Genomic DNA, 17,090 nt, shown 5'->3' on the forward strand with positions numbered 1-17,090 from the left:
ATGGGCTGCACGGTGACGCAGTGGTTAGCGCTCTTGCCTCACAGCAAGAAGGCCCCTGGTTCAAGTCCCAGCTGGGGGACATGAAAAACACAACATCAATGGGGGACCTTTCTGTGTGGAGTTTGCATGTTCTCCCTGTGCAGGCGTGGGTTTTCTCCGGGATCTCCAGCTTCCTCCCACCGTCCAAAAACATGCTACGTAGGTTGATTGGCAACTCTAAATTGTCCATAGGTGTGTGAGACTGAATGGATGTGTGATTGAGGATATTCCACCCTGCGACAGACTGGCGACCAGTCCAGGGCATCCCTTGCCTACGCCCAAGTGGCCGGGATAGGCTCCGGCAACCCCGTGACCCCGAAAGGGAATAAACAGTTAAGAAGATGAATGAATGAATTAATACCACAGGATAATTGCACGGAAAAAAGAAGTTCCGGTCACCTAGCTGAAATGTTTCGTATCACTGCGCCGGCTTCTTTAAAACAATCATCATTTGGACAAAAACAACCTGTAGGAGATGAACTTTCTCTCTGAACTGATGCTTTATTCAACACATTGTGATGATCAGTTTATATATATATATATCGCTTTCCTTTGCTGCTATAGTTGCAGTTGCTGCCGGCTCAGCTCCTTTGTCATGTTACCGTGACAACGCTTTTGTGTGACGCGCCTCAGCACATCACACAAAAGCAATCTAAACCAAAGAAATAACAAGAATAATGTACTATAAACTGATTGAATATTTATTTCTTTTTTTTTGTGACCATGGTATGAGCACGATAATGGCCTTCGAAATCTGCATTATCTGAAATTTACAGACTTTACGGAAGCAACCGTCCTTTGCGAAGTTCAGTCTTCCACAGCGTGTGTAAATTTCTGTTATACCATGGTCCGGGTGAATACTCGATTCTGATTGGTGCTGGGTGTACATTAAAAAGTGATAACGCACAGTGATAACCGCACGCCCCAAAAAGAAGATCCGATCACCTAGCTTAAATGTTTTGTATCACTGCGCCGGCTTCTTTAAAACAACCTTTTGCTTAATCATTTCGACAAAAACAAGCGGTAAGAGGTGAACTTTCTCACTGAACTGATGCTTTATTTATACCATTGTGACGATCAGCATATATTTCGCTCTTCTTTGCTGCTACAGTCGCAGATGGTGACGGCTCAGCTCCATGTCATGTTACCGTGACAACGCTTTTGTGTGACGCACTTCAGCACATCACACAAAAGCAATCTAAACCAAAGAAATAACAAGAATAAAGTACTATAAACTGATTGAATATTTATTTATTTTGTTTGCTTGTGGTATAAGTGCGATAATGCCATTGGAAGTGTCAATTATCAGAAATTAACAGACTTTACGTAAGCAACCGCCCGATGCGAAGTTCAGTCCTCCACAGCGTGCGTAAATTTCTGTTAGACCATGGTCCGGGTGAATAATCGATTCTGAGTGGCTGCTGGGTGTGCATTAACAAGTGAGAATGCACAGTGATAACTCTACGCCCCAGAAAGAAGATCCAGTCACCTATCTTAAATATTCTGTATCACTGCGCCGGGCTCTTTAAAACAACCTTTCGCTTCTTCATCCGGACAAAAAAAGCGGCAAGAGGTGAACGTTCACTCTGAACTGATGCTTTATTCAACCCATCAGATAGATCAACATATATATATATCGCGGAACCTTGACTGCTGCAGTGATGTGGCGCCATATCACGTTACCATGACAAGCCGCTGCACCACATAACACACAGTCCGCTTTTCGTGAAAAAAGCGATCCAAATCGGCGGGAAAAAAACAAGAATTAAGTACTAAAAACTGGTTAATATTTATTTCTTTTGGAAGTGACCATGGAATAAGCGGGTTAATGGCCTTAGAAGTGTGCATTTTCACTTTTTAACGCACTTCACGGAAGTGCGCTTCGCGTCGGACGGTTCAGGCTTTAACGGTGTTCGTTAAAAAGTGATAATGCACACTTCTAAGGCCATTAACCCTTACTTATTGTTTAAAAGTATGTTTGACAAACCAAATAAACTTCAAACATTCAGAGAGAAGCTTTATGAAGCCGTCCCACATGTAAACACAGCACAGGCCCTAAGACAGATCTGAAGGAGGGATGAGGACATGAAAAATAAAAATATAACAGCTGTGGTGTTTACAAATAACATGTAAAAGAATATGATGCAATGTAGCATAGATAGAATATAAAATCAAATAAAATGTCTAATTATAATTACTATATACTCAGCAAAACGTTTGTATCATTTGTTTCAGGGATGCAGAGTAATTTCTTCTCAAATCTGTATTAGAATGGGACAGTATGAAGATTTCAAAGAGTAAATCTCACCACTATCCTTTACTTTTGACTTTACAACAAACCCAAAGCTATTCTTTGTTTATATTTAACTTGTCCAGCAGCAAAACAAGCAGATCAGAGCTGAAGGCCTCTGGTGTTGGACAGATGTTACTGTTACAATAGGGGGTGATGAATCTTCAGATACAAGAGAAGTATATTTATATAAACCCCTTTAGAATTTTCAGGCTAAACTTTATTTAAATTCATTATGTTTGCATATTGTATTTCTTGTTGGACGGGAAAGAAAATAAAAGAAGAGAGAAGGAGCGAGTGGGATGTTAGAAATGGGGATAAGGGTCCAAAAGAAAGGGGGAAGAATGGGGGGTTAAGGAAGTTGCTGGACGAGTTGTTTGAGGTTTATCATCAATGCTGTCAGGTGTGGATGTCAGTCAAAAGGGTGAGGCCTGTCCACAGACACTCAATTATCGCAAACACACCTGTTTGCTACAAAAACCTTCACACACATACACAAAACAACAGCTCACAGGTACACTTTTTGGCTTCTCCCATCAGGGGTCGCCACAGTGAGACAACCCTCCCTTGAGGATGAGTTGCATGGTTAACTTGGCAATGTTTTATGCCGGATGCCCTTCCTGACGCAACCCTCTCAACCCAACTGGGCTAGGGACTGGCACAGCAGCAGAGAAGGGAATAGGGAGCAGCCCGGATTTGAACCCTGATTTCACGGACGGAAGGGGCCGCAAACCAGCACGAGCTAAACCAGCCCCCTAGTTCTACTGAGGTGGATGATGTAGGAGGAGTTCCCCTTTCACCACCACACCAAGAGCCCCATCGATGGCGAGGCAGCAGTGGCCACCAGGGCCTCCCAGACATCCACGTTGGATAACAAATCAAGGGATGCAACATTTCCAAGTTTCGTCACAAAGACATGATTTCTGTAGCATTCCTCCACAGAAAGCGCCAAAGACAGATGTGAAGATGGAGGAACAAGTCCTGAGCTGAAATAGTTCCCGGCGTGGGAGATGTGGATGGAGCAAAGCAAGGCACAGGTTGATGCAACTGACAGGAAGGAGTGATGGCCAGAGTCTTGGAGGTCAACCAAACTCTAATGAACCCGATCACTGTTGGAGCACACAGCAACACAGTAACTTCCTTTCTGCAACAGACTGAGAGGGTAGCCGGGCAACTGACACTCGGCCCTGTGTGCTGGTGGAGCTCTGGCATTTAGCTCAGCTGCTGCGCAGACAGGAAATGAAGCAGAAAAAATGTGGCAATGAACCCTCAGATCCTGTATCCTAGCCACCGCTTCCTATAGGGCAACAAGGGGGCAATAGATACTCTGCTAATGGAGAAGAAAGACATGAAGGGAAAAAAGAGGAGAAAGGCTCATATCTGGGACACATCCCTGTTTGATATCCCCCTGAGGGCGGCCAAGCTGAACCAGGTCTCTGTTTAGTCATCGTCCCAGCTGATCTGAAGCCTGATCTCCTTTGCTTATCTATTTCAGGCTGTCTCTGCTCTTCTTCTCTTTTATTTTCTAGGTTTGTTCTCACATTCTGTCTCTGTCTGACCACAAGTGCATGTCTGATGACTGGATAGAGCAGGCGCTTGAAGTAAAGGCTTCACTGAATGTTCCTTTCACACTGAAATCAAGTTTTTGTGTTCACTAACGAAAAAGACTGTTGTCATCACATTCTCAAACACTCTTACCAGTCATAGAGCTATGTCTATTTTTCCTCGATAATTAAGTAATTCATCTTTGTCGTGTGATTCATTGATACTGAAGGATTCTTAATTCTGTCTGATAAAAAGTTATTAGCCGGATAATGATAATTCGTGAAATGAAAATGGTACGGTAGAACAGTGGTGGGATTATAGAAATCTACTTCCTTCCACTCCCTTTCAAGCAATCTTTAATTTAAGGTCTAATTATCCTAAGTTTGATACGTATTTGTATGAATGTAAAACTGCTGATTGTATTGTTTTGTGCATTATTCTTGCTTTTATTGCTTGAAATAAACCATTTCAAATCAATTAGTATTGTGTCGTGTTTATCAAAAAGAGCAAGTATTTTTCAGTGAAAATGACGCAGGAGCATCAGTAACAGATGTGTGGCAGATAAAAAAACAATTTCAGAAAAATGTCTCACTTTACCTCAAGTATAATTTACCTTTATGAGGAATTCCTACTAAAATATTTAAAAATTCATGTTTTTTCAGTGTTTAAGTAAGTATTCTGATGGAACATAATCCCTCATTTGTATCCCATTTTCCTCAAACAGCCAAAGTCTTTTAGTGTTTTAGAAGCAGTGCTGATGAGTTGAAAATCTCTGGAATTCTCTCCCCCCAGACCTTCGTAACAGTGACTTCTTTTCAATTTTTTATTCCAGACTCAAAACCTGTTATAATTTGCTTTTACAGATCACAATTTTTTATTCTGATATCTGATTTTATCATTGATTTCAACTTATTTATTGTTTTTAACATGTTTTGATTTTATTGTGTTTTACTTTTGAACCTGTACAGCAGGGGTGTCAAACTCATTTTGGTTCGGGGGCCACATTCAGCCCGTCTGATCTCAAGTGGGCCGGACCAGTAACGTAAAGGCAAAATAATAGTTTTGTTTTAGTTTTTTACTCTTTTGGAAAAAATGCCTCAACCACAATACTAGCCTAATCACTTGGGCCCAATGGATCTCAAATAAAATTAATTTCACTTCAAAAAAAGTTGGTTTATTCAATTTTATACTGACTGAATATTTGACATCTGACACTGAAGCAATCCTGATAATAAACTCAAGAGGGGCTAAAGAAAAAAACGAAACACCTGTCTAAAATGCAAATGTTCAAACCATTAAAAATGAAACTAAATGAAACTTGCAAACATTTGTGAACATAAGAATTTGGAGTTAACCTCCTTTCTCTCCTGAAACTTCACCAGACTATCACTATCAGGATTCAGATTCTGTGCAGCAACACATTTACTGTCATTCCAGTGCGCAAAACACAAAGAAACGTCCAAGAATCTTTTCCTGGTTTGATGCTTGAATTTTGAGGCAACGCCTGGCTGCCTTCTTCCTGACCTTTGATGGAGTGCCATCGGTGACCAGACTGACATCACGTGACCAGACTGACATCACGTGACCAGACTGACATCACGTGACCAGTTCACTTCAACATCGTCTGGCGCAGTAACTAGAGAGCTGACTGTGTCATCAGCTGTTGTTGTGTCCATCAACTCAAGAAACTCCACTGTGACGGTCTCTTCAACATCTCTAATAAATATGCACAGCTGTGTTTATCTGTGATGTCGGTCCTTTCATCAACAGTGACCGAAAATGCAATAAATGACTGGATCCCTTCATTTGGCGTCCAAGTCTCCTCAGAGACATTGTTTCTGTAATCGTAATCCATGACAGACTCATGTTGGCAAAGGTCGACTGCTTTTTGGGGCACAAGTTCACCTCAGAAAAGGTTTTGGATGTTTGCACCAACATGTTTACAATTAGGTGTCTGTCACTGCTCCATCACTGATGTCAATACTGCAGTAAATGCAAACGGTTTTTTTTTCTCCAGTCCAGCTAATTGTTGGTAATTCTTCTTTTTTCTTAACTGCAAATGGTAAAACTTTTCTTTATGGTGAGTCTCACAGTGGTGCTGAATGTTATTTTCTTTGAGCACTCAGATGTGTTGATGACATACCAAGCATTGGGGTTTTGTAAAAGCTTTGTAAAAGCTTTTGGAAAAAAACTCAATTTTTCTTGGAAGGCTCTTCACTCCACTTCACTTTTTGGCAACATTTTGGTCTTTAGGGTGTCACTACTGATCATCCTTATAGCAAATTAACAGCGGTAAGGTTCATAGGGAACCAAAGTGAATCTTACCCAGACGCAGAGCTGTTAGGTTTCGCTTTTGGCACGTGCAGAGATAAGCTGTTTCACCTGTTTTGCTTTTCCTTTGCTCCCCCTAGTGGCGGAATTGCGCATTTCTGTTATTTTTAAAAAAAAAATCATAACTCAACACAGGAATGGACTATAAATGTGCTTTTTTTTTTTAAACATCCTTATAATTTTTACTCTTCATGTGTGGGCCAGACTTAACCACCTGGCGGGCCGGATACGGCTGTACAGTGTCCTTGAGTGTTTTGAAAGGTGCTTTTAAATAAAATGTACTATTATTGTTATTATTATTATTATTATTATTATTATTAAAAGTAACAAACTGTTCATACAGCAATGTATAGGAAATAAAAGCAATTATTTTTGTGTATGTTTGTTTGCCAGTGTGATGCATGCAGTGCCAAACCCAAAATGGTGGTGAGGTGATGAGGTGAGGACGGAGTTTGAAAACAAGCAGCTCCACACATAATCTGGGGGTCAGCAGGACATCAGATCATTTTGGCTCAAAAATTCATTGGTTTATTGTTAGTGAGAGTAGGTTGAATCAAAAATGTTCAATGGGCTCAACAAAGAATGCCTGGAGCCATCCATCACCTGTTGATAAAAGGAGAGACATTAGACTAAGAATATTTTAAGTGTATTTGGTAACAGAATTTAAAGATCAACCTAAGAGAAGGCAACAAACCTAAGGCACATTTGATCAAACTTACGTAAAGTATATGTTAGAATGTGTAAAGACAATCAAAAGCGTTCACTGAAGGCAAAAATAACTGTTTCAAGTTCTCAGGATTCAGCTGGCAAAGACGTATCCAAGAACATTTAATAGATGATTCAAATCGGACATAATCTACAAATTATTTGTGTCATAAGATCAACACAACAAATAATTTCTTCCAATTCATTTCATTTCCAAAAAGACTTGCTTCTGTGGATGATAGTATATTCAGCTTTCTTAAATTCTATGTTTAAATTTTGATCAACATCATATCAAGCAAAGGTTCTCATTAAACCAAATGAGGTTGTCTTGAAGTTGAGTCATGGCAACCAGACTTGAAATCTTCCTTGAAAGAATATGACTCAACATCAAGACATCACATCAAACATCTTTTATCCAGAATTATCTAAATAAGACTGAAAATAGACAAGAGGATGGTAGAATTATAATCAAGTCTTCTAAACCAATTTGTAATTACTGTATTTTCCAGAGTATAAGTCACACCTGAGTATAGGTCGGAGGAGCAAAAAATGCATAATAAACAAGAAAACAACATATTACATAACATTAAGTCGCACGGGATACAAGTTGCACCTTTGGGAGAAGAGTGCAATGCTTCTGAACAAATCGGCAGAGCTCCTCGTAATGTTGCGTTCACACCGAACGGCATTCACCAGCGTAATTTGCGTCCACTGTCTCTTTCTCAATGCTCAATGCTCGTCCAAAAATGTGTTCATGAACTAGACACTAGCATCGTATGTGGGTGAAACTACCATCAAGTTTTTAGCTTGGAAGCATTGACCGTATCTCTCCTTTACAATGCATGGAAGACACGAATGATGTTTAGAAATCAGGTTTATTTGTTTTAAAAGGCTCTACAAAAGCATCAGTAATCACATCTCCATGTTTGGGTCCATGAGATCATTCAGAGACTCTCCCAGTACGGTGAGGTTCACCATCTACTGCAGGAGCTGCGTCTGAATGTAAACCAATATTAATGTTGAGATGCAAATAAGAAAAGTATCATAAAGTTCAGGAGGAGAAAGATCCGATTCTTCTCCATGTTTTGGACAGCGCTTCTTCTCCATTGCTGTCAACAGCAAATACTGATACACACACCTACAACACCCTCTGGCGGTTGTTAGTAGGAAAATAACAGCACTTCCCTGCAAAAGAGGTCTGTAATCTGAATAAGAATATCTTGGGAAAACATAGGGTAATACTAATAAAACAAACATCTGAATGTATGTATGTAAAAAAAAACATACAAGTCGCTCCTGAGTATTGGTAGCACCCCTGGAAAAAAAAATTCAACTCATGCTCCAAAAAAAACCAGAAGGTCAAATTCCAATCAGAGCTTTGTATTGGATTCCTCTAGTCATGATACGGGTAAAGTCTGTGGTCTATAACCATAAGTTTATTTTCCTATATTGATTTCTTTTTTTAACCTTTCCACAGTACTGCTATTTTAAGATCTGGGTATTGCTGTTAGTACAAACTTGTACTTACAGTTCAACATTTGTACAGCCTGTTCAGTCTGGTGATATCATTGTTGCTCATCTGAGTGGCTGTGCCAAAAGGAACATTAGGATCAGGATAGGGCTCCATGGTGGGCCTGTTGTTTGCAGAGAAGGCATATCTGGAACCAAGTAGATTTGTTAAATTGTTAGAAAAAAAAACTGACAATCAAAATGACCCTTTGTAAGTAAAACAGTAGGAATATGTTCCAAATGTCCACACTGAGTGGCTCAAATGTGTTTAGTCTGCTTAACAGATGAAGGTGAAAATGAAAGTCCAGACCTGTGGTACTGCATGACAGAGTTGTAGTCGTAGGGAGTGTCCAGGTTCAAAGTGTTGAGTTTATCAAAGGCGTACTCCAGACCTGGTGGAGAAAATTCAAAATATGTCTCAGATCAAAGCATAGGAACTGCGCTCTATGCAGAATTCACAGTGAGAACATCACAGGGGCCTTGCAGGGGACCTGTGTCCCTGTGTTTCACCAATCCCATTCCCATGTTTGAAAATGGTATAAAATGAGTGTTTGTTTTATAAGTGTATGACATTTTTCTACTTCAAGAATGAACCTCCCGTTAATGGAGCAGAATTTGCTGGAGTTTTTTATGCGATATCTCAGACAAATTATAGCCAGTGTTTGATCATTGGCAAGATCTCTCCACACATCAGCATGAGTTCCAAAACAAAAACAAATGAAGAATTAACTGACAGTATGCTGACCTGTTATTATTAATTGGTATTCCATCTAATTAGCAAACAGATTGTTGCAAACATCATTCAGAGTTTCATAGATCAGAAAGAACGAGGCATGGTCACTGTGGTTTGTTTAGAAGTAAGAATCAAAGACAGTGCGGTCATGGTTACATTTGATCATTTTGTCCTATTCTCTGTCAGTTGCCTTTACTCAAACCTTTGGGTTTTCCCTGAGGTTTGGGTCAGAATAAGAAGATTTGATGGCCCATAGCTTTACCAATGAGGATCCCAGTCAAACAGAGAGTTTGTTGTCTTAACGTATTCAGTGGTAATCATAAAAGATAGGCAGCATTGGGTCTGGTTTCTACATGCATAGGAGACCAAAAAAGATTTACAGGAATGGTAAACTTTTTCTTTTTTTTTTTAAATAGTAGATGATGATTGATCATTGAATGATTGCCCGTTGGTGTTTTGCATTTGAGGCCCACATTTGACCAAATGAGCAAATGCTCTCCCACAATGTTATGAAGATTATTTTATTAAATATCTAGCTGGCATCTACCAGTCACACATGTGCTGTCTGGGCAGGTTACACCACTGCCACATTTTTAGAAAACGTTATTTTTTAAAGTGTACTGGAAGTTTATTTTGACATTTTTAACAGGATTTCTGTGTTTTTCCAGCTGTAGCTCTGCAGATTAACATGCTGTAAAAATTAGAACTTCATTTGCAACATGTTGACTTGTGCATAAGATGAGTGTGTTTGATGTGATCAAATTTAAATCAAAGGAATTTCAAAGCTCTGGTTCTGACCGGACTGGATGTTCTCCCACAGAACTCGGATGTGTTGGTCCCTGTCAGAACGACATTGTTCGTGGTTGAAGCCAAGGGCGTGAAGCAATTCATGTTGAACTGTGCTGTGGTAGATGCAGCCCTGGCGGTCCAATGACAGCGTCTGGCCATAACCGATGCGTCCAACGTAGGAGTAACAGCTGTAAAAAATCATGAAAATAAAGAAAAAATGTTAAAGAGAAAAGTTCTGATCAGAAAACAAAGAATATTAAGAATTTAATCAACCATGCAAATTGGTTCACCAGATTTTCTTCAAGACAACCCCACAATATCCTGATGACACATCCTACCAGGGATGCCCTGATGCCATCTGCACTGATGGACACCCTTGTGCGCAAAAATGCTTTGTGACTGGCACAGAGGTCCAATCATGATGCACTGATTGGGTTCAGATCAGGTAGGTTGTTCCTCTTAATCACTGATTTCCAGATATTCATGTCATTGCCCTCATGGGCACTGAAATCTACCAGTATGACAATGGAGTCCCCAATCACTTTCTATTACTCTTCCTGGAGACTCAAGAAGGTCAAGTACTCTACACTACTGTATGAGACCTGTCCCTGTCCCTGTCCCTGTCCCTCCGGGTTGGGTACGTAACCTCTCCAATTCACTGGAATAACCCTAACCTATGATGGTCTAGCTGCTCACACCCAGCCAATCACCTCACAATATGAATAACTCTATAGTGCAAGAGAGCCCAACCCCTCTTGAGGAGTTGTTGTCAGACCTCATACCCTGCATTGAGGCAAGCCAAGCTATCTCTAGCTGGTATTGTTCAGCCTCCCTTACAAGTTCAGGTTTTCGCATTTAGTGAGGTGATATCCGATGTCCCAGTGGTTAGAGCCCATTTTCAAGCCACATGGTTTTGACAACCACCCAAATCCCATGGCACTGCCAACTTGAGGTATTTCTTGTGCCCCAAACAGAACAGCCCCTAGGATCACTCTTGACATCACTACCCCACCCCCACCACATCAAGGTAGAGGTTTGTATACTCTATGTAGTCATTCTTCGTGTAGAAGGATTTAACCTTAGCAATGTTCGACCCAACACAAGGTGATCAGCTCCATAACACGGAATACTAATTCATGGAAAGGAAGCCCCAGGCACATGTTGAGTGCATAGAAGAGAACCTAACTTTCAAAAACATCTTATTTTAGTCTGATTTTACATTTTTAAAACACTTCAATTTCACTTTTCACGATCCATCTTCAGAACCCTCTGAATCCCTTTTAGGGTCACAGGGCTGCTAAAGCCTATCTCAGCTAATACCATTGAATAAAGATTTGGTTACACGGAGAGAAGGGCTTGAAATATTTTGGTTTTTAGTGTAATGATTACATTTCAAACACGTTATGTTTTTTTGTAATAACTAAAAACAATTATCGTCATGCTATTTTCGTCATATTTTACTCATGGTAAAATGTTGATACCAACTTACCCATTTTGTGACTGAATGTGAACATAGTCTCTCTGGCCAGAATAAGGGATAAATCGGATGCAGGAAACCTCAGAAAAAGACTGCAGGCCCCGCTCAATGACTTGGAGTTCACTAGAAGCTGCAGAAACAGACAGGAAAATCCGCTTCAGAATATGAGACTTTGAAAGAATCTGTTACTTCAATTGCACAGACATTTTGTTGCAGTCTTAACACACAAGTCCACTGAAACATGAAGAAGCAGCAGCTTGTTTAGAAAATATCTAAATGAGTACATTTGTAATACACAGCAGTACATTTTGTCCTTTTGTTAATTTTATAGTTTTGTCTCAAAAATTCCACTTGAAGGATCAAACATGTTTTTCTGGTACTTACAAAAATGATTAGCAATCACATAGGGTATGTACACCCTTCCATCAGCAGATTTGGGCCATAAGCAGCTGCTGGATGTGCACTGGTCAGCGTTCCTGTCAGATTTACTGACATAGGCAATGTCATCCACCACAAATGGCTCGTCTTCTGTATGAACTACAAGAAATAATCTTCACTTCAGTTATGGCTTCATTCCAACACTAAATAATGCTACAGGTCGGTCATAGTACTTCATTTTTTATGACTTCATACCATCTCATTGTCACTATTGTATAAAAACCTAACTCTTTAAACCTAACCTTTTTTTTAGTCAAAGATATTAAACATTTAAGTTATGCATTTGGCAAGCATTATGGAGTTTTCTATCTTTAGTTTGTCTGAAGGGTTGTGCTTAAAATGGAAAAAATATATACCAGTGATTTCTTTTTAAATTAATTTGCAAAATTCAATGTCATGATGTTGTTTTTGGAATACAAAAAGAAAGTAATTTAACAGGAAAACACTGCAGTGTTATCCACTTTATTCTGATGAGGACAAATAAGAAAAACACGGTCATTGTTCTTTTGTTGTAAAAAAAACCTCTATGTAATACAGGGGTGGAGCAGGGGGGGGGGGGGGGCTTCTTTGCAAAATGATTTGCCCCTCATAACACCCCCCAATGAGTCTGTTTAAGTATTAAGACAAAATTTTTAAATTAAATCTTCAAATGATTTCCCTCAAATTATTTGCTACGCCCCTGTGAAGTGTATGCTGGCTCGTCTGGGCCGTCAGCACCTCGTCTTAGCCGAAATCTGCACTCTTTCCATGCTGTGACAGGAGAAAATTCTTATTTTTGGAAAACTCGTGAATGATAACTCATCAATAAACTATCTGAGACATTTGTAATAGCCTTTCACTCTGCTGTTCTTATTTGCCACCCTTCCAAAGTACCCTCCCCCTGTAAAATGTTCTGGCTCTGCCATGATGTGATTTTGATCAATCATTAAAAACGTTTTCAGGCGATCAGCTGAAGGAAGTACAACCACTGGTTAACTGTTAACCGTCGAGAAAACAGTCTTACCGACATCCTTGTTGGCCTTCCACAGGAGCTCAGAGACGGACAGTTCCTGCATTAGAGCAACAACACAACACAAAACCTTTAAGCCCACAACACAAACAATCCTGGGCAAATATGAAATCAATGAAATGCTTGTCACAGTCCTGTTAAAAAACAAACAAACACCCAAAGTTGTTTATAAATGTTTAAATTGGGAGTCTTTTCATCTACATTTTTATCACTCTCAACATTTTAATCACATGAAAGTACATTATAAGATGCAGATAAATCAAAAACTGGATGTCTGTGATGCATCGTGTTTCTGATTGAGCATCAAGTATAAAGTCACAATAGAGGTCAATTTAAACACACACAAACACAAAAATGCTCAGTTTCTGGCCGTCCAAAACAAAAACTCCTCACTGATAAACCTAAAGCAGAAGAGAGAAAATGTGAGTGTGCCCGGTTTTATGATGCCAGATAACAGTCTGTTGCTTTTCCCACCATTTTTTTTTTCCTGATCTTTGTGTTTGACCTCCAGAAAATATAAAAATTGGTTTGAAGATTTGTAATTTGTAATCTGTGGTTTGTGTAATACATTGTCAGAAATGCAAAAACTCGGAAAGTAAGATGAGGAGGTTAAGTCAGATGCTGTGGCAAGAACTTCATCCAAACCTCGTCAAAGAGAAAGTGAAGATTATTGTGAAGTACTCTGGGATTTTCCAGCACTGCATGAAAAATATTTGTTTTTTTGGTTTTTTTACATTGTTTTCCTTTGATCATATGGAATAAACATAAAGACAATGGTCCTCCTGCTGACAGCAGGTATGTCAAGTCACTGATTTTCATTGTATTTCTGTTGTTTTATGAAATCATAAAATGACACAAAACGATGCCAAGAAGAAAAGTATAACTGAAAATAATCAGATTTAGTGGCATTTATAAATGTTTAAAACACATTTATAGAGATTTGGAGAAAATCTAAAAGGTAAACAAACAAGTCCCCCATTCTGACTTTATGCATAATTTTGATTTTCACACGTCCTCACCTTCTCTGTGGCCCAGGAGCAGGTGGAAACAGCCAGGAGGATGGCAACACTTAGCTTTAGGGAAGCCATGTGGTCAAACATAGCTTGAAACGCACCAAACTCATGCTTTTATTCTGCTCTGGATCCGCTCACTGTACAGAAATGTTTGCTTGATGATAGCAATCCCAGGAAAACATGTGGTTTATTCTCACCTTAACTAGAAAAAACACTTGAAATGTCCCTGAAAACCATGAGAGAGCAGAACCTGAAAACACCTGTGCTATGATCCTCCTGCATTTCTGCAAGAAATTCCTTTTCCTTAAATACGCCTGTTTTATAAATAATCATAAAATTAATCCACGGAAAGACATAATAAAACTTTAAGATGGGGGTAAAATTTTTTAGTCAGCCACTAATTGTGCAAGTTCTCCCACTTAAAAAGTAATTTTCATCACAGGTAAACTTCAACTATGAGAGACAAAATGAGAAAAAATAATCCAGAAATTACATTGTCTGATTTTTGAAGAATTTAATTATAAATTATGGAGGAAAATAAGTATTTGGTCATTAACAAAAAATAAATTCAATCCTTTGTTATATACCCTTTGTTGGCAATGACAGCTGTCAAACGTTTTCTATAACTCTTCAAGAGGTTTTCACAAACTGTTGCTGATATTTTGGCCCATTCCTCCAGGCAGATCTCCTCTAGAGCGGTGATGTTTTGGCCCATTCCTCCATGCAGATCTCCTCTAGAGCGGTGATGTTTTGGCCCATTCCTCCATGCAGATCTCCTCTAGAGCGGTGATGTTTTGGCCCATTCCTCCATGCAGATCTCCTCTAGAGCAGTGATGTTAAGGGCTGTTGCTGGGTAACACAGAATTTCAACTCCCTCCAAAGATTTTCTACGGGCTGAGATCTGGAGACTGGCTAGGCCTCTCCAGGATCTGCAAATGCTTCTTAGGAAGCCTGTCCTTCATTACGTGTTTGGGATGGTTGTCATGCTGAAAGACCCAGCCACGTTTCATCTTCAATGCCCTAGCTGATGGAAAGAGGTTTTTTACTCAAAATCTAACGATGCACTGCCCCATTCATTCCTTCCTTTACACGGATCAGTTGTCCTGGTTGCGTTGCATGATGTTTCCACCATGCTTTACAGTAGGTTTGGTGTTCTTTGGATGCAGCTCAGAATTCTGTCTCCTCCAAACACGACGAGTAGATTTCTTTCCAAAAAGTTCTGTTCTGGTTTCATCTGACCATAGGACATTCTCCCAACCCTCTTCTGGATCCTCCAAATGCTCTCTAGCAGACTGTGGACGGTTCTACTCATGTACTGGCTTTAGCAGGGGGACACGTCTGGCCATGCAGGGTTTGAGTCCCTGGTGGTGTAGTGAAGTGGTTTTCAAACTTTTTTCTTGTTCCCCACTTAGGAGGAGGAACAATGTTCATCCCCTTTTAATACCATATAAAAATCTTGAACATTCCTGTTGCTAGAGACTACAAAAAAATGAAATAAATATCTTTGATTTCTTCACACAAAGCTACTTACCTGTTGCAGATTCAGTCTTCCAGCCTGGTGCAGGTCAACAGTTTGGTTTCTGGTGTCCTTAGACAGCTCTTTGGTCTCCATAGTGGAGTGTGGAGTGTGACTGTTTGAGGTTGTGGACAGGTGTCTTTTATATAGATAACCAGTATAAACAGGAGCCATTAATACAGGTAAACAGTGGAGGACAGAAGATCCTCTACAGAGGAAGTTACAGGTCTGTGAGAGACAGAAATCTTGCTTGTTTGTGTATATATATATATATATATATATATATATATATATATATATATATATATATATATATATATATATATATATTTGGTGTAACAGGGTCCCTGGAGTCAACCCAGCTACTGTTGGGTGAAGGCAGAGTACACCCTGAAGAACAGGTCACATTCACACCCAAAGGTCAATTTAGAATCATCCATGAAGAATGTTTTAGACTGTGAGGAAGAGAGCATACAGAGAACATACAAACTCCTCACAGAAAAGGACATGTCAGGATTTGAACCAGGACTTTTTTTGCTGTGAGGTGAGTGCTAACCACTACACCACTGTGCTTCCTGCAGGGGTTTATTGCTTTAAAATGTTTTATGAGCTCGTTTGAGCTTTTTTTTGCATCAGAAATGCTCTTAAAACAAAATATAATCTCTTTATCTTTTAGTTATATGAAGTCAGATTTGAACGTTATTCTTCAAATTTCACATTTATATCCAAACCTTTCTTTTTTTCATGCGTTAAGTGTACTAATCTTTTTGCACAATATATATATTTTTAATTGTCCATAGCTGAGAGCTGAAGGCTTCTTGTGTTGGACATATGTACCTGTTTCAACAGGGGTTATGAGTCTTCTGATTCAAGAAGTGTATATCTGTATAAACCCCTTTTGTAATTCAGGCTAAACTTTTATTTTTATATTGATTATATTTGTAACAGTTTTTTGTTGGACCGGATGGAAAAGAAAAGGAGGAAGAAGAGAGAGGAGTGTTGGGGCTGTAAGAGCACAAAATGTTAGTCTAAAAGGGGCGGAACCTATTTACCTTCATACCTGTTCACACACACAATCACACGCGCACACACACACACGTACAAACATACCTGTTTGCTCCAAAAATGTTCACACACAAACAAGTAAACATGTCCACAATACAACCAACGTTCACACACACATTTATGCACACAGACCAACACATGTTCTGTTCTTCTGAGGTGGATGAGGGAATGTAAAAAGAGGGAGAGTGCCTTGTCATCCTCACACCAAGACCCCCGCCACAGCTGCAGCGGTAGCCAGGACAGGCACCACAGGGACACAGACACCACCAGGCTCAGATGTCCGTGATGTGATCCCCAGCTCTTGGTCTTTCCAGAGAACTCAGGGATCCCTCTCCCTGTGTGGAGAGAGGGCCACCGGGCCCAGGAAGCCAGCGCCCCAGGGACACGGCGTTGCCGAGGGCCTGGTTCCCCCCGCCAGGGATGGGGTAGGGGACATATGGTCTAAGGTCCCATCTACCTTGTGTAATATTTGTGTTTGTGTGCGGTGGGGGAAAGCGTGTGTGTACTAAAAAAGAAATGCAGGTAAAATTGGCGAGTAGGGCACTGAGAGGACATCTTATACTTGCTAGCAGTGATGTCCAACCCCCTCCCCCCCTTACCAAGGGTCCGACATGGCTAAAACTGAGAGGGG

At 40.0% G+C, this 17,090-nt stretch overlaps 1 protein-coding gene across 2 annotated transcripts; it reads right to left on the reverse strand.

Moving 5' to 3' along the window:
• Positions 1-6,710: 6,710 nt before the first annotated feature.
• Positions 6,711-14,005, reverse strand: mc6ast3 (astacin like metallo-protease). 2 transcript variants are annotated; one of them, XM_011472817.3, is made up of 8 exons: positions 13,885-14,005; positions 12,860-12,905; positions 11,803-11,955; positions 11,431-11,548; positions 9,951-10,129; positions 8,730-8,811; positions 8,439-8,568; positions 6,711-6,808 (listed from the first exon to the last, which is right to left on the reverse strand). In XM_011472817.3, the coding sequence occupies exons 1-7, from the start codon at positions 13,963-13,965 to the stop codon at positions 8,442-8,444; spliced, it is 786 nt and encodes a 261-aa protein (XP_011471119.1). In that variant the 5' UTR covers positions 13,966-14,005; the 3' UTR covers positions 6,711-6,808; positions 8,439-8,441.
• Between the last annotated feature and the right edge of the window lie 3,085 nt (positions 14,006-17,090).

This window comes from Oryzias latipes, chromosome 6, assembly GCF_002234675.1.
Source record: "Oryzias latipes chromosome 6, ASM223467v1".
NCBI classification, from domain to species: Eukaryota; Metazoa; Chordata; class Actinopteri; order Beloniformes; family Adrianichthyidae; genus Oryzias; species Oryzias latipes.